The following is a 19,297-nucleotide window of genomic DNA, read 5'->3' as shown; positions in this document are numbered from 1 at the left end:
ATGCTGACACAACTTTAATTATACTTATGAATTTATGTTTTTCTTCCAACAGTATTCATATACATTCTTACCTGGGGGGGGGGGGAGTCTAACATAATTTCTTAAATTTCAAAATGGGAGATTCATTATACTTACTGGAGTTTGGGGCACTTGCCCATTTGGCAGTAGTGGTACAGACAATAAAAATCATACCTAAGAGAGATGTCTCCTTGGCAAATGCTGCAGCTATAGCTGGGTCCAATGCAGGCTGTCCATCCCCAGATGGAAGATCAGGTCGAGTATAATCCCTACTTTTATCATTGTTGTATTTTACATTCAAATTCACAAGTTTGGAAAAATCAATCCTTAGAGTACAGCAAGCATTATAAATATTCTGACCATCTAGGGCCTGTAAAAGTGAATAAAGTGTATCAGCAATTTTAAGAGATAAAAATTAGAAAAAGTACAACTGACAAAAAACTCAACAATGAAAAGCTGCACATAATAAAAGTTGCCAGAAAAGGGATCAAATTAGATACTCTTCTTTGCTACACTAGCTGTATGTATATTGTTTCCCACAAATACTACTGTCTTTAAATAGAAAGCGCTACTTAAATATAAAATATAACCAGTTAAATATATATGCTAATATACTTTTAATTTCAAAAACCTGCAAATATTTTAATTAAAAAAAAACAAAGCTCACAAATATAGTTCATCCTGCCAAAGTAGCACTGTAATATCAATACTTTGCACAATAGTTTAAAGTTAATTTTATTACACACATATTTTTTGCTGGATGCTAATACTTATGCTCTAGAATTGAAAGACCACTCAATTAGGTCACCTTGAACAAGTTATTTAATCTTTTCCAATCTCAGAATCTGGAAGACAGATGACAATGGCTGCCACGCTTCCTTGCAGGATTATTGTAAGGATTAGATAAAAGACCACATGTGTGCAAGTGTATCATGAATTATAAAGCACAGAAAAAGGCATATCAAGCATATTAAAAAAATATGCTGCTGTTATGTTTTTTTCTCTTCCTATATAATTGCCATTTATACTCCAGCTAGACAGAAGCCTGGAACAAACTAGAGAACAGGGGAATATATTGTTGATTTTTTATTAGAAAAATAAACATTTTCTGTATAAAGTAACAGTTCAGAAATGAAGAACATGTTTAGCTCTAATTCACTTCAAAAATAAAACAAAAATTCTTCGGGTAACGATACATAAACAGATCAAGCCTGATACGATGTAGACCAAGACCTACTAGGTGTGTAAATATAGAACTATATTAATAGTAGACAAACATATTTTTCACATTTGATGTTTGAAAGAGAATTTTTATATTACTTCAGTATGACTACTGTAATGGCTGTATTATTGGAGAAGGAACGTAACTGAAACAGACTTAAGAATAGTCAAGAGTGTTCCGTTATGGAAAAAGGAAACCTCAATAGCTGCTTTGTATATAAAGTTTATAGTTAAAATATTATATTTAAAATATTCCCACTCTGTGAAAAGAGGAAAACCCTTTCCTTTAACATACAAAATTAAGATTTAAGTGAATATATTTACTAAGCTAAAAGCTAACTTAAAAACACAATTCAACACAAGTTTACCCATTTCTATATTCACATAAAGGAACTACATACACATCAGGATTTGACTTCTATTTGAATTAGGGAAAGCACCTATCATCACATGAGAATGGGAAGTATCAACACTCTCAGGCAGAGTAATGTAAGTATTAATTCAATACTTCGTAAGTAATTCTTATTCAATACTTAATAAGTAATTAATTCAGTACTCTGCTGTAAAAGCAAACAAAGCACTGAAAATAGGTCTTCATTTACTCATTCCCATAGGGGAAATGGCGAGCCACATAATAGATCTGTCTCTACCTTATATATGAATGTCAAAGTTCACTCTTAGCTGACTATTTCAATAATATATAAAAAATCTGATATACTGGAAGAACAGACCTGGCTTTGGATCATAGTACCTCAATTAACCCAAGAAGTTAAGATACTGATGCAAAATGACTAATTTAAAAACAAGCAGAGTTTCTTTGGGGCCAGGTTCTATCAAAGAGGTTGACTGCCAAATATCTACAAAGAATATGCTAACTGCTTGAAAGCCATCTAGAAACCTTTAACCAAAAAAAAAAACCCTTTATATAGGTATTATACACAGATATACCTAAGATACATACAAGGAATACACACAAGGCATATACAAAACTGTACCTTAGATACAAGAGCTAGAGAAATCAGGAAACAATATGTATATTAGCAACAGGGGAGAGGAAAAAGAGCTAAGGATACATGATAATAGAAATCCAGGTATTTTCAATAGTTGGCTGAGGTAAAGTGACAACAAGTGAAGTAAGACGAAAAATCAAATTAAACTATATATGCAAGCTCACTTTAAGCTCATTGTTATTTGCCAACTTCCAGGAAATAACAGTAGCACACAAGTCAGTCAGTGTTCAGCAATCAAGATTGTAGTGATCTTGATGGAGCAAAGATTTCTGACAGCAAAAGCCCAAGTTAATTTGCAAAAAAGCCTCTCAAATGTATCTATGCAAAGGGAAAGTTTGGAGAGTACATGAAAACAATCAGGAAAAAATATCTTCATAGTAAATATAACATTTATGTCAAAAACATGATAAACTCAGTAAAGATGTTAAATACAGAATGCATAATTAACAACACATTGAAACACTGCATATGGATTAAAAATAGGAAAAGCCACTAATGAAACTTAATGAAATATACTCTTCTGGAAGGAATCATTAATGATAGGATTTCCAAAAGACACAGTGTCACTGTGCAGTGTCAACTGCACATATTCCTAATAAAAGTAGATAATACCCCTAAAAGCTGTGTTACAATTTTCTACCAAGTGTGTTACAATCTCAGGGTTGTAGAAACTAAATAATTTTTAAAGATACAAATGAAAAAGAGTCTACTTCTATACCTTGAGGGCTTCCCTGGTGGCTTAGAGGTTAAAGCGTCTGCCTGCAATGTGGTAGACCCGGGTTTGATCCCTGGGTCGGGAAGATCCCCTGGAGAAGGAAATGGCAACCCACTCCAGTACTCTTGCCTGGAGAATCCCACGGAGGGAGGAGCCTGGTAGGCTATAGTCCACAGGGTCATAAAGAGTAGGACACGACTGAGCAACTTCACTTTCTATACCTTGAAAATACAGAAACTAAACTAGAAAGCCACAGTAAGGGAATGACATTTTTGTTTGCCAATACACTGAAAAAGATTTCTGAAAAAGGCATTAGGGCCTTTTCATTAATAAATGTGAGGATCATTTAAAATAGTTTACTTTTTATTTGATAATTATTATTTTTACAGCAATTGGTGATTACTGGTGGTGACTACCACCCTAAATGCCAACCTCAATATACATAACATTACCTTTTTGGTTGACTTAAGAGGGTTTTTTTTTTAATTAACTAATTGGAGGATCATTACTTTACAATATTGTAATGTTTTTTGCCATACATAAACATGAATTAGCCATGGGTGTACATGTGTCCCCCTGACTTCAGAGATTTTTAAACAGACTGGACTGCAATATACACGAACCTCAGAACAAATTCAGGAGATGGTTAAATTTTTCCCCTCCAACCCTCACTAAAAAAAACTCCATTTTTAAGATGCTTTTTTCCTTACTATTCCTTATAAAATAAAATGCTAGGGGGAAATAATTCCAATTAACTGAAAGTAATTGCCAAAGATCGTAACTAATACATGGCAAGAGTCTGGTTGGCAACGTCACTCAAGCTCCCTTTACATGGCAGTGATTCCCAGGGCTTGAAAAACTAAACAGAGCAGTGGGCTCCAACCCCAAAGATTATAACTGTTAGCTCAGAGGAGCCTAAGCGTCCCATTTTTTATAAGCAATCTATACGAAAAGAAGGTCCTGAACCATACTTTAAAAGAACACTCTAAGTTCTCTTCCCCTCCAAACCTAAAGAAACACTATGCCTGCTAAATGAATTCCCAAGGCATAGGTGATATTTATTCATTCTCTCAATCATGTGAATAACTATCACTACAGACGTAGAGAAGCAGGCTTGAAATTCTCTTCCCAAACTATTATTCCTTACCTGTAAATTTTACATGATTTCTACTGTTTTAACAAGCATAAAAATGTAGCAACTGAATTACAAAGTTTAGATCTGACTCATTTTATCATACACTGAGATGTACATGGATGGTTGAAAGGTAGGAAGAGATCTACAGCACACCAGCTGCTGGGTAAGTTGTGTCATGTTGAAAAAAATGCCCTCATACCTATAATGTGCTGGGTTCTAAGAATACAGCAGAGAACAAAGCAGACATGACAACCACTCTTATACAGCTTATAGTCCAACACATAACACAGACACTTTTTTGTTTAGTTGCTCAGTCATGCCCAACTCTTTTGCAACCCTATGGACTATAGCCCACCAGGCTCTTCTGTCCATGGGATTTCCCAGGCAAGAATACTGGAGTTGGCTGCCATTTCCTTCTCCAGAATTCAGACACTTAATAAGTAATTATAAATGTGATCTGTGGTGGTAAGAACTAAGAAAAGAAGGGATCAAATCTAGTTGAAAGGTTACAGAAGACCTCTCTGGAGAAGAGACTTCTAAACTGAAACTTGAAAGAGGGAAATGAGGAGTTGGTCATAAAGAGATGAAGAGAAAAGTATTTCTGTACATAGAATATAGCAAGTTGTAAGCCTATGAGATCAGAGAATATACAGCACACACAAAAATTTAAAGAAGTCCAATACATATTAAGTGTAGACAAATACTGTTTGATTCCATTTATGAGATACCTAGAATACTCCAATTCATAGTCAGAAAGTACACTAGTAGATGCCAGGGGACTGGGGAGTGGAAGTTGGGAAGAGGGACTGCAGAGTTAGTGTTTAATGGAGACAGAGTTTCAGTTTAGGAAGGTGGAAAATTCAGGGCATGGATGATGGTGAAAGTTGAACAACAATGTGAATGTGCTTAGTGCCACTGAACTGTACAGTTAAATATGGTTAAAATAGTATTTTTTATATTATGTGACTTTTACCACAATAAAAAAACATTAAAAAAAAAAAGCCCAATATGGTTACAGAGATATAAGAGGAGACTGGAGAGGCAAGATTTAGAGTTTTTATAAGCTATGTTAAAGAAAGAGCATTTTTATACCAAGGACAAAAATCAGTCATTGAAGGGTACAGAGAAAGGAAGAAATATGACTTTTAAGTTGAGATCATTCTTAAACAGTGTTGGATTTAGACTAGAAGGCCAATGAGGCACAGATTTAAGAGATGGCTTGATGGTTTAGATCAGTGCTACTCAAACTGTGGTTATGGACTAGCAGCCCAGTTCACCTTGCATGAAGAGAAGTTTGCATCAGAATTTAGTATCAATATCGACACTAAACACACTATAGCTAAAAGTAAGCTAATCTGCATGTTGGCACAAGCTTCTTATAGCATTGGAGACTAGCACTTTGAAAAACACTAGCTTAGACTACGGTGATGACAAGAAGAGTTGGAGACAAAAGGATAGACTGAACAGAAATTTAGGATCTAAAATTAGTAAGATTTGGTGATAGGCTGAAAGGAGGAAGAAGAAAGGAAGATTCAATGTTTTCTGTCTTGTTTCTTGGATTGATGATACTTTGACCTGATCAATACTTAGAGAATGGTATAAGAAATGTAGATTTTAGTATTTTTGGTGGTGGTGGTGGTGGGGTTGACAGGAATTTTTTGAACACACTAAGTCTGAAGGTGCTCCACAGTCCCAGCCTGGGTCTCTTAGAAGATGTGTGACCTAGAAATAAAGGTATGTGAGTACTGTCAGAATCACAAAGTATAACTAAGCTGTGCATAACAGGTGAGGTCCCCCTAGAAGAAGGGGAGGGATATAACAAATAATGAACAGAGAGGTGGGATATATCTAGGTGAGAAGTGTTAAAGACCAGGAAAAAAAAGGATTTTAAGATTCAGTGTGAAAGGTTACCTAGAGGTTAGGTAAGAGAGGACTGAACAATTCTGTTGAGATTTAGCTACTCCAGTGATCCCTGGTGACACTGGGGAGAATCTGTTGAGCAAATGGGTGCTGAAACCAAATTACAATGAAACCAAATTACAATAAGTAGGGAAAGGGGAGATAACAGTACAAAGACTCCTAAGAGGCAGAAGAGGGTGGTAACTGGTGTTTATTGGTCTTAGAAATATCTATGCCTTATATCTAGAAAAAAGAAACGTGTGGGTATAAGTATATTTTGTGAGAAAAGCTGGTAAGAGTTTCCATCTGACAGTTTCTATTTTTTTTCTGAGAAGGAGTAGGCAAGGTCGTAAGAGTGAAAAGCGACTTGGTAGAAAGACAAATTTCTTTCTGATACAGACAATTGTGGAAAACGGGAGAACATGCTGACTAAAGAAACGTGGTAAGACTTTGCAAGCAGAGTAGAGGGCCTATTTGTAGTTAATGCTGATGAGTTTAAACTGGTATCAACTGGTTAGATTATGTGATATTCTCTGGCTATACTCAATAGTCCAGATAAGGTATGAAGAAAAAATACTGGAGTCATCAAAAGTATAGGTTTTAAAAGGAGTCTGGATTACAAGATAATGGGACAAGCAAGATTAGAAAATAGATTCCTTTTTTTCTTCACTAATGAGTGAAATATAGTGAGCTCAGATACCAGAATAAAAGCTTAACAAAGTAATTCTCTCTTTGTAGATTTTTGTAGAGAAGACCTGAGTGTATATAAACATTCACAAATGCCGGTAGTTTAATGCTTATTTTCTATGCAGAAGATTGGTTAAATGAAAACCTATTAAATACTGAAAAATATATATAAACTACTTTCCCCATCACATAGCCCAAATGAGGTACAATTTTGAAACAAATTCCATTTCGCTGGTCCTTTACTAAACAGTCTTCCTCTGGATCAGAAGGGAATGACAGAAAATATTTCACATTAAGAAAAATGCGTGCTATATTTAAATTTGTTTGAAGTTGTGAAAATTGCCATCAAGAACATGGCTTCTAGACTGTCTGCTATTAAGCAAACCTCATAACCACAATTATTTTGGTATCTCTTTAAATATAACGTATCTCCAAAGTTGGAGGGCTGAAGCATGTTAGGAAAGATAATTATTTTTGAAAAAATAACGCTATAATTGCTAATTTATTCCTGAAAAGGGAAATATGATTAGATCATGCAATTGGGAACCACTGAGTAGAAATATACTGGAGAAGAGCAGACTGAAAAAATGTCTACTTTACAGATGTGTACATTATAAATCATTTACCTCTTTGAATCTTAGCATCTGCTAACAGGAAAAATTCCTGTTCAGTTTACAATACAGAGTAGTCAGAAAAAGAATGAGATAATAGCACTTGGTAAATCATTTCAATTATGCTATTATTACTAGTAAAGTCTTTCTGCTATCTGAAGCTACTTCTGCTCCCCAAATGAGATTCTAAGAATGGAAATGAAACAGTAGCTAAAAATGGCCTGGTTTCAAACAAGCTATCTTGATCTGGAGGAAGCACTGAAGTAATGCACCATAATCAATCTGAAAGTAAAAGAGTGAAAGAGAAAAAAGAGGTAGTAAGACAATTTTAAGTGGAGACTGCTAATTTAAAGGTTTAACCACTCCAGTATTCTTGCCAGGAGAATTCCATGGACAGAAAAGCCTGGGGCAGGCTATTATAGTCCACGGAGTTGCAAACAGTCGGACATGACTAAGTGACTAACACTTTACACACACTTAATAAATATTTAATTTTGTAATAGTGGAATAAAAATAACAATATTATACTACAGCACATGAAGTTAAAGAGACAAAGGAAGATTTAAGTAAGACAAAGACTGGTATGCAGTTTTCAAAGGTAGCTGTGACATGAGTAAATTTTACTGCTTTGAATAGTTTCTTACCCTCCATATGTAAGAACAAAAACGTAAGTGATTGGAATAAAAAGTAGACCAAGAGCGTATTGGAATAAAAAGGAGACCAAAAGCATATTGAAAAAACCTATCTTTAAAAATAATACTTAAAAAGAATACTGGAAATCAACTGTGAGCTTATTACAGCATCTGAGCCACATGAGTACAGATATATTTCAGCCAAAGTACCTTACAGCTAATAAGTAACTCCCACTGGAAAATGTAAAATCTTATATAGGTATGCATGCATAATATAATCCTGCTATATCCTCAAGAGCACAAAGCATTTGAACCTAAATAAAACAAAAATGCAGAATATAAGCCTATATTACACATAACTACAAATATGACAACTGTTAAAAATAAGTATTTCTTTTTATCACAAATACTAAACTTTCTAATACTATCTCTATGACACTAATCTGTGTCATCTAAAATGCTATATGGTACTGCTAGGTTATGTCAGTATTAGTTACTGACATAATATTAATAATATATAAAATAATAATAAATCATATTAATGATATTAATTACATACATATGTGTGTGTATATATATCTGCCACTGAAAATTATTGCTCTCAAAAAAACCTAGACTTACTAGTTTTGCTTGTTGAGCGTTTACTGGATCGCCATACTGGAGAAGAGCTTGAAACTGGTTATTTTTTGTAAATGTGATTATCTTCAATACAGCACCAAACTTAGAAAATATCTGTTAAAATATTAAAACCAAAACAAATTATATCTACTGTATTATTATTTCTCCATTTTATAGATAAAATGGAAATTAAATTAAACTTACTTGGTGAAGAACATCAAGTGTTACAGGATAATACATATTGTCAATAATTATTCTAAGCACTGGACTCTGGGCTGGAGTCACTGCACTCTCACTAACTGTGGTGCCACTAAGAGGAGTACTTGCTGTCTGGACCGCAGTCACAGCTTGAAGAACCGCTTGAGCACGCTAAAAATCAAAACATAAGCACTTTAGAAACATTCCTGGTATATTCACTTATACTTTGCTACATGCTACAGTATGAAATTCTTTTCTAGAACACATACAGATTTAAAAACATTTAACACTCGCTCAGTGAATACACTTTTAAGCACCTGCCATAAGCCATATATTGTTTGTTTACAATTCAAGTATTATACTAGTATTTACCTCAAAACAGCTATTGAGGGTTTGGGACCAATGCTGAACAAGGTAGATATGCCACATAATTTATTCTCAAAACAACATGATGTAGTCTGACAGATTCAGAAAATGTTTTAAACAGAAACTTTCAGAGAACAATGAAACTTTAACATTATTCATTCCATAAAAAAGGCAAACAGCAAACCTTAAAAGGAAATTACTAGATTATCCAAAAGAACTCCTATAAAGCTTATTATTTCTAATAAATCCTAAAAGAGAAACATTCAGATACAAATTTTTTTTTTGATACTAGCGTAACTTTTGAAACCAAAATTTTTACAACAGAAACTGATGTATACCACAGTACACAGCCATAAAATTTTCAGGAATACTTTAAGATAAATATAAATAATCTTTTCCATCCATGTTATTATTTCTAATATATCATTAATGGTAAAATGCACTATCCTTTTATGTAGAACTATTAAGATATTGCTAATTGAACCATGACAGATCAACTTATAAGACACATCTTTTGAGATTTTAAAAAGTGAAAAAAATATACATGAATTGAGAAAATACAGTATTTTTAGGAAATATATCAACTAAATCTATGTTAAATGCTCCAAAAAGACTGCCTTTATTACCATTATGTCTTTTCTATTATTTCTCTGACAGATTCACTGACAAGGAAATAACTGTTTCTACCTTATCTGGGGGTCAAAAAACCTTTATAAAGGCAAATAACTGTTAAATATAATGGTAACTAACACCTCTATGCTGCGTTATAGTTTGAAGAAGTTGTATTGGTAGATGAACAGGCATATATATAAAAAAGCACAGTGATAAATGAAAAGGAAGACAAACACAAAGAAATAAGAACACTTATGTATAAGGAAGGATCACTGCTCCCTTTAGCAGCACACATACCAATATTGAAACAATACAGAGTTTAGCATGGTCCTATGCAAATATGACCCCCAAATTCATGAAGTCACATTTTTTTCTGGACCTGTTAGCTAAAGTGGTGTTGGTAATCATTTTGCAAAACATAAATAAATCAAATAAATAAGTTGTGTATCTTAAAACTTACACAATGTATATGCCTATTATATCTCAACAAAGGTGAGGGGATGCTCATTTCATTGAAATAATATATACTATAGCTAGGAAATCACATAGTATAATCTCAAAGAGATCACACACTCATCTAGTCAAACTTCATCATCTAAATGGTAATTAAATAAAACATGACCTATAAATTTATGTTAGCTAAAGTGACTAAAACCCAACATTTTGAAATATGATAAATATTTAATACCATGGACACATTTACACGACTATTATAGCTATTATAAAAGAGGGATGAAAGTATTTCTAGAACAATGTTTGTTAAATATTTGAACATATTTAGTCCAATAAAAATTTAAATGAAGTATTTTAAGTAGCTCATTGCAATATCACTTTATTCATTAGTGAACATGTCTGCTGCTGCTGCTGCTAGGTCATGTCAGTTGTGTCCGACTCTACGTGACCCCATATATGGCAGCCCACCAGGCTCCCGTCCCTGGGATTCTCCAGGCAAGAATACTAGAATGGGTTGCCATTTCCTTCTGCAGTGCATGAAAGTGAAAAGTGAAAGTGAAGTCACTCAGTCGTGTCCGACTCTTCGCGACCCAATGGGCTGTAGCCTACCAGGCTCCTCCGTCCATGGGATTTCCCAGGCAAGAGTACTGGAGTGGGGTGCCATTGCCTTCTCCGAGTGAACATGTCTACATACATTTATTATAATAAGCATGGAAATATCACAACTTAGAACAACTCTGCTGCTGCTATTTCAAATAATCGAATCAAATAATTGAATACCTTTCTAAACAGGAATCACATGATCATGGTATGCTATCCAAACAGTATAAAAAGTTAACTTTCCTCTGCAACTTACTCATCCTGTATGCTTTCCCCTATGAACCCTCACAATAATCTTGGGTATTCTTCCAGAGACAGCACCTACATATTCAAGCATGTATGTACATATATACTCCATACAAGCATATAAGCACTTATCTACTGCATATTTTTCTTTCCAATACTATATTCACTCTCTACATCTTCCTTTTTTTTAACAATTATGTTCTCTATTATCATTAACAAATAACTTCATTCATGTTTCATACATGTTTTAAAAATATTCATGGAGCAGAAGTGACCTGCCAATCTAGATTTTAATTAAACTTTGTATTGAAACAATCATACACATAAAAGGACACAAATCATGAGTATACAAAGCTCAATAAAATATCAAATAAACCGTATCTGTGAAAGCACTATTGAGATAAACAACAGAACATTACCAACCCTCCAAAAGCCACAGACATGTTTTCTCCCAGTTATATAAATGGTTTGCCAGAGAGTATTCCAACAAATAAATATACCATACACATTCTACTGCTGCTCAACATTTAGATCATTTCCAGACTTGGGTAATTACATATACTGTGTGATGAACTTTCCCATACATATCTTTTGATGCACATATATATAAATTTTCTCAGATATGTGACTAGTAAAATTACCAAGTCAAAGAACAAGAATATGCTCAGCTTTAGCAGATAAATGAAGATTTTAAAAACTATTCTACCAACTTACATTCCCATCACTTATTTATAAGAGTTCAAGCTTTTCTACATTTGTTTCAACACTTGGAATTACCTCACTGTATCCAATACGATAGCACATGGCAATATCTCACAGTGATTTTAAATTGCATTAAAGGTTCTTAACCCAAACCTAATCCACTTTGTAGATCAGAGGATGGCTTTCAAGGAAACTGGCTTATGGAAACTTGAAGATGTCTAACAACTGGTCATATGAAGTGTGGGATGGAAACTTGGCACAAACATAGGCAGGCCACAATATTTCAGGCAAAAGTTACATCACAGAAACAGTGGCCTCCAAAGACAAAATAAGAGAAGGTATGCCAAGTTATAGGATCTATCATTACTACTGAGATAGAAGCACAGGAAAATGGAGGGGGGAGCAGCCACAGACAGAAACAGTAGTCATCTCAGACAGGGCCTTTATCCTGAGCATGAAAAGAAATTGCTGCAGGGGAGCAAGTTAGATCTGTGCATTTTAGAGAGACACACATTTGTACTAGGGAGAAAGTATTCAAGACAAAAATTAAAGATCGGTAAGAGAGTTACTAACTTCCCTAGTGGCTCAGACGGTAAAGCGTCTGCCTACAATGCAAGAGACCTGGGTTTGATCCCTGGGTTGGGAAGATCCCCTGGAGAAGGAAATGGCAACCACTCCAGTAATCTTGCTTGGAAAATCCCATGGACGGAGGAGCCTGATAGGTTAAAGTCCATGGGGTCGCCAAACAGTTGGACACGACTGAGCAACTTCACTTCACTTTAAGAGAGTTATTAAGTAAGATTATTATATAGCTAAGAAATGGCTGTGTCTAAGCAACTGAAGTAGAAAAAAAGAAATGAAAACTGGGCAGATATTGAGAAGAGTGAATTCATAGGACTTGCGACTTGATAAAACGTTGTAGAAGAATTCATGGTTGACGTACACATTCGTCTCTCTTTTGTTATAAAAAAAACACTATTAAAATGCCAGTAAATAAATATAAAATGGAAAATGCAGACACTGAAGAGAGGTCATCACTGGCCAAGAATAATTTTATCATATTCCTGGAACACAGAAATTGCATGGACTGAAGACACAGTGAACATATATCAAACAGCGTTTGCACTGGTAGCAGCCATAGGAATCAAATTAGAAACTGGCAGGTACACAGAAGGAGGTGAAATGGAATGTGAAAATAAAAGGATTAACAGAAAGCCTGGCTAACAAACAGCTAAACTCTTCTTCCTCCTCACCATCAACCAACTTAATAAAAACAAAATCAACAACTAAACACCCCCTTAAAAGAACAGAAACTCTAAAGAGGGTTTTAAAGGCCAAAGTAAAGACCTCTTTGGCATTTGGGGGGATCCCAGCTCAGTATCCAACTCATTACTTTACTCTAGAGGAAAGCATGTAAAGTCCAATAAAATCTAACTGTCCATTCTGAAATATAAAACAGGCAATGAGAGTGGGTGGGATGAAGAAAGAGAGCAAGATAAACATACAGCTAATACTAAGGAAAGTAAAAGATAGCGGAGTGTTTAAAAATACCATTAATTAGTGTTCATAAACAATGACCAGTTGTAATACAAAAAAGGCTATCAAAGAAGAACTTTTGTAAGTCAAAAATATGGCTGTAACCTTTTTTTCAACAGAAGGAACATTGGACCGTTGCACTGATTATTTCCTATGTCAAAACTAACCAAAACTGTAATAAGTGTTTTACTTTTTAATCTCTGAGGTTACTCAAATGTCACTTGTCAATCAGGCTTCCACTGGTTATCTATTTGAAATTACAAGCCCCCCTTCCAAGCCCCACCACAGACATCTATCTACAGATGCCTTATCTTTGTCCTTTCCCATTCTTTTCATTTGAATCTTTTAAAATGAGAATGTATTCACTACTTTACTGAAAACATTAGTATGTTAAACCCAACTGGGATATTAAATGCCACTTTAAGTAAAAAGAATAGAGAATAGGTATTTTCTTTTGATAAACTGTAAGAAGTACAACTTCTGGTTCAAAAGTAACAAAAATTACCAAACTTCAAAAAAAAACACTGAAATCTTAGCCTTATCTTTTAGGCAAAAAGTTTCACAAGCTTATTGTTCATATATTATCAAAATGATCTTAAGTTATTTTTTACAAAGGTTAAATTTTGTGAGGATTATTTTCCACTTGCTAACGCAAGAGCCAGAGTTTTATATTTTACTAAAACAGATATAATTAGCTAAAAGCTACATTAAAAGAGCTAAAGTTTCTAATTCACTGTTTACTGCAATCCTGTTTATATCTAAATCCACTCTTCTATGATACTTTTCTAAAGAAACATTAATTTTATATAACTAGAAACTTCTACCTTGCATATTTAAAAGATCAACACATTCATATATTCTCAATTCTTATATTTCCCTCCAGGAAAATCATTAATTCATCTTTAATAGGAATTTATCCATAAGAAATTCAAACCTATAAAAAGTCAAATAACCAAAGGTACTGAATTTCACACATTAAATCTAATCAAAGTTGTATAAACAGTTTATAGTTAAGTCCTACCTCAGACAGTTTCTATACAAGTTTTAATATGTACAAAGAAAAAGAACTTTGACCAGAACCTTAAAAAAACTGAAAAGATACTATTTATCTAGTACTAATTTAAAATATGAAGATAAAAGACTGCACATATGTTCTGTAAAGTAACATAATGTTTAATACTTAGAGACATACTGCAAGAAAATATAGCAACAACAAAAAATTAATAAGATCATACAAAAATCTTCTCAATGGTTAAAATTTTTCTCCTAATATGAGTCTTAATATGCTCTAGGACATTTTGTTTATAAACCTACACATACTCACTTGGTTTAATGTATTATCTGTTTTTAGTTCCTTGTGATTGGAGTACTGGATATAAATCGGTTGGTTACGAAGGTGAGGTGTCACAGCAGAATAGTAATTAACCATGGTAATAGCTGCTTCCTCTGTTGCTAGTTCCAAAAATGCCTGAAGATTTAAATAGCAAAAATTATAATACTATGAATTAAATTCAAATAAACTTCAATATCTGTGTAATCTATTGGGCTCATTAAAAAAATCACTATTGAGAATTGCCCTAATAGGTAGAATCAGAAATCCTTATTGAAGCTTAGAAATACAACTAAAGCTAACCTCAGTAGAAAGCTCTTAGCGTACACAGTATTTCTGCCTTCCACCTCTGATTTCCATACATTACAAATGTTAACTCCTCCAAAAAAGGCTAGAGAAAATAAAATCCAAACATTTTCTAGAACCAGAATTTTACCATGCCTAACGTAGAAAACATGAGATCTCCAAGTCATTTTTAAAGCATTTATAATCTAGTAGAAGAAAAAAATTAAATGTCATCTTATTAGTGGTATTAACTGTATTTAAGAGAGCATTAAATTTCTCTAAATTCTTCTAAATTCTTCTAAATGGTATTAGGAACTTTAAAATAAAATCTGATTTTTAATACACCTGGACCCTACTGCTACAGATATATCTATTCAGTATAGAATATCTGGGACTAATAACTATTTTTTTCTAATGCTATCAGATAAATATTTTCCTGGGATAAGCTTAAAAGGTAAGATGATACTAATGTCCCTACTGATTTCTGATATTACAAAGAGCAAAGCCACAACAAAAAAAGTATTTCATCTGTATTTCCCACAATCTCCTTGAACAATAGTTTAGCTACAGTCCTAAAGTGAATTTACGAAGCAAAATTTGAAAACTATAGTGACTTACTCATTTTAATTCCCTAGCATTAATTTCTTATACACAGCTACCAGGAAAAGTCAGAGTAAAACTTCTGTCATGTTCCTTAAAAAAAGTAACCTACTATGTATAATAATATAAACTATCATTTCATCAGGCCACAGCTAAATCACACTTGCTGGATAGTTTGGAGCTTAACATTTTCTAAGTCCAGAAATAAGTATACCTGATTTTTTCCTTTCAGCATAAGGATGTTGGTCACCTTACCAAAAGGTAAGCCTAAAGCAATAACTTCAGTTTCTGTCACTTCACCAGGCAATTTTCGAATATGAAGTACACGAGAAGGAGCACCATCCATTTTATCTTCTCCTTTGAATTTTTTACTATCATTACCATTGGCTGAAAGAAAGTAAAGAGACAGTTTTGTTTATCTTACGCGTGTTAAAAAAAAAATCACAAAACAAACTTCAATCGAGAACTTAAAAACATAGCTGAGCATACTTGTGATACTTCCTAAAAATTTAAAAACATGGTTTTCAGAGTAATGGAAAAAACTCACATCCACCAATTACTACCAAATGATCTCATCAATTAAGATTATCGGGTAGAGACATTTCTGGATAGCATATGTAGAGTAACAAGTGACAATCAAAAACATTAAAATGAAATTTCATAAAGAAATGGTCAGTGGTTATACAAAACAATTATTTTACAATTCAATCATCTTAACAGACTAAAGAATATACAAAAACAGTGAAAATTTTGACTTAGCAAAAATTAGGGACACTGTATTTTACCTGAAAATTCCAAATTGCTCAAATTGGAAAATGTTCTAAAAAATGGAGCCAGACAATGCTTTAAAAATTATTATGCAGTCAACCCACAGTATGGTTTAGATTCCTCTACCTAAATATTTTATCACTATCAACATCTACCTATTATATTATCATTCATGGACTTGATTATCTTTTCTGTTACTCTGAGCTTCAGAGTGATATATTTGAACAACAAATTAGTTGCCTACCTTTATTCTAAAACTATACCAAAACACAAGAAACAAAAAAACAAACACAAAACTTATGAAAGATGCAATAAACAGAATATCACCTGACTCAAGGATAGTTCTAAGAATCTATTAAAATGAAAAACTCTTACACAGAGAGATATATACATGTATACTCCATTTTTGTATACAAATTTTGGTACTTCACAGTACATACCCCCACTCAATACAATAAAACTAAGACCATCTTGATCTTCTAAAAGTGTCCTTAAAATTTATTCAAACAACAACTCTTTAAACAGTTACTGAGTATCAATAAAATGTCTGACATTTTAGATTCTGGAGTACATCAATGACAGCAAGCAGTAAGAGTCCTGATGTTCTAGTGAGACAGATGGCCCACCTAGTACATGAGGTAGATAACTTCTAGAGTGGTAGCGCTATGGAGAAAGTAAAGCACAGTAATGAGATTAAAAGTAACATAACAGAGGATTGGAAGAGTGTGATATTGTAGTGATTTTACTGGATGATCAGAGATATGTGAACTCATCTGATATATCATACAACTTGAAGTGTCAATTAAGTCACAGTTTAAGAGTTGCATTCAAGTTTATACAGCCAATGCATTTAAAAATTGCGTAGGATGACTTTGAACTGAAAACTAGGAAGTTCTACTTCAGTCAGTTCAGTTCAGTTGCTCAGTCGTGTCCGACTCCTTGCGACCCCATTAATCACAGCACGCCAGGCCTCCCTTTCCATCACCAACTCCCAGAGTTCACTCAAACTCACGTCCATCGAGTCAGTGATGCCACCCAGCCATCTCATCCACTGTTGTCCCCTTCTCCTCCTGCCCCCAATCCCTCCCAGCATCAGAGTCTTTTCCAATGAGTCAACTCTTTGCATGAGGTGGCCAAAGTACTGGAGCTTCAGCTTTAGCATCATTCCTTCCAAAGAACACCCAGGGCTGATCTTCAGAATGGACTGGTTGGATCTCCTTGCAGTCGAAGGGACTCTCAAAGAGTCTTCTCCAACACCACAGTTCAAAAGCATCATTTCTTCGGTGCTCAGCTTTCTTCACAGTCCAACTCTCACATCCATACATGACCACTGGAGAAACCATAGCCTTGACTAGACAGAACTTTGTTGGCAAAGTAATGTCTCTGCTTTTCAATTTGCTATCTAGGTTGGTTATAACCCTCCTTCCAAGGAGTAAGCGTCTTTTAATTTCATGGCTGCAATCACCATCTGCAGTGATTTTAGAGCCCCCAAAATAAAGTCTGACACTGTTTCCACTGTTTCCCCATCTACTTCCCATGAAGTGATGGGGCCAGATGCCATGATCTTCATTTTCTGAATGTTGAGCTTTAAGCCAACTTTTTCACTCTCCACTTTCACTTTCATCAAGAGGCTTTTTAGTTCCTCTTCACTTTCTGCCATAGGGGTGGTGTCATCTGCATATCTGAGGTTATTGATGTTTCTCCCAGCAATCTTGATTCCAGCTTGTGCTTCTTCCAGCCCAGCGTTTCTCATGATGTACTCTGCATGTAAGTTAAATAAGCAGCGTGACAATATACAGCCTTGACGGACTCCTTCTCCTATTTGGAACCAGTCTGTTGTTCCATGCCCAGTTCTAACTGTTGCTTCCTGACCTGCATATAGGTTTCTCAAGAGGCAGGTCAGGTGGTCTGGTATTTCCATCTCTTTCAGAATTTTCCACAGTTTATTGTGATCCACACAGTCAAAGGCTTTGGCATAGTCAATAAAGCAGAAATAGACATTTTTCCAGATACTTACTACTATATATTACCAGAAAAATCTTGCTGGCTAGCTCTTCATCACTCCAGAAATAGGAAAAACTATAAAAAGCTCTCCACACCTCCTTTCATAAATAAGGAAGACTTGTTCCTGCACAAGCACCTGAACTTATCAGGAACAGGCTGAATTTATTTTGTAGCATCTCACAATATCATAGGGTCTGTTTAACTGATAATATAAATCAGGGAATCAAAAAATATATATATGCCATAAAACATACAACTGACATAACAAATGCATATTCTTCTAGAGATTGTGTTCTTGTACATTCATTTGAATAACAAGAATGAATACTTCATAGGCCAACCTACAGTCACATGAGTTATACGTTATAGTATCAGGAAACTCAAACAGCAACTTTCTATTTCTCTTAATTTAGCCTCTTTTTCCTTCAGGAAAAAGCAAAGGAAAAAAATCAGAATAAAAATACTACCCATCACTACACAGAGAGAGAAACACTCTTCCTTTATCAAACAATTCTTTGAATATAATTTCTAAAAGGCAAAAGCCTGCCTAAACCTATTATTAAAAGAATAGAAGAGTTTACTGTTTGATTTTGTGTTGCATGATTTCTGGACAGTAGAGAGTAAATAAAACAACTGAAAAATAAAGTTTAGTAGATGGGACAGCTTTCACAGTCAAAGAAGAGGACAACTTGGTTTGGGGTTTTTTTTTTTAAGATTTATAAAAAATTTGCATTTATATTTAACATTCACTGAAAGCAATGTACAGGCCAGGTACTTCATAATTCTAAGATTGCTTTTATGACCTATCAATTCCATTTATAAACAAGAGCTTCTGAAGTTGCTCAAGGCCAGGAAGTTACAAAAGTGGTAAAGACAGGAAATGGCAGAAAAAGAATTAAAACTCAAAAGTGTAACTCTGAAGTCTGTGCTTTCAACCCACTATACCACTGGAAGACTCTAAAGACAAACTTTATGTAACATATAATGGCTAGAGAGTATTTGTTCTTTTCTTCCAAATGCCATGAAACTAACAACACTTAGACTCTTTGCA

General features: G+C 34.2%; 1 protein-coding gene across 5 annotated transcripts in view; it reads right to left on the bottom strand.

Moving 5' to 3' along the window:
* PTBP2 (polypyrimidine tract binding protein 2) overlaps positions 1-19,297 on the bottom strand; it is an 84,070-nt gene that overhangs the window by 25,567 nt on the left and 39,206 nt on the right. For all 5 annotated transcript variants that reach the window (XM_069573639.1, XM_069573640.1, XM_069573641.1 and 2 more), the window contains exons 4-8: positions 15,689-15,861; positions 14,584-14,727; positions 8,751-8,915; positions 8,550-8,660; positions 193-388 (exon numbers count right to left, since the gene is read on the bottom strand). In XM_069573639.1, coding sequence (XP_069429740.1) covers positions 193-388; positions 8,550-8,660; positions 8,751-8,915; positions 14,584-14,727; positions 15,689-15,861 — 789 coding nt within the window. The remainder of the gene's footprint in view (positions 1-192; positions 389-8,549; positions 8,661-8,750; positions 8,916-14,583; positions 14,728-15,688; positions 15,862-19,297) is intronic.

Source organism: Ovis canadensis, chromosome 1 (assembly GCF_042477335.2).
Source record: "Ovis canadensis isolate MfBH-ARS-UI-01 breed Bighorn chromosome 1, ARS-UI_OviCan_v2, whole genome shotgun sequence".
NCBI classification, from domain to species: domain Eukaryota; kingdom Metazoa; phylum Chordata; class Mammalia; order Artiodactyla; family Bovidae; genus Ovis; species Ovis canadensis.
This window is presented reverse-complemented; position numbering and strand designations above follow the sequence as displayed.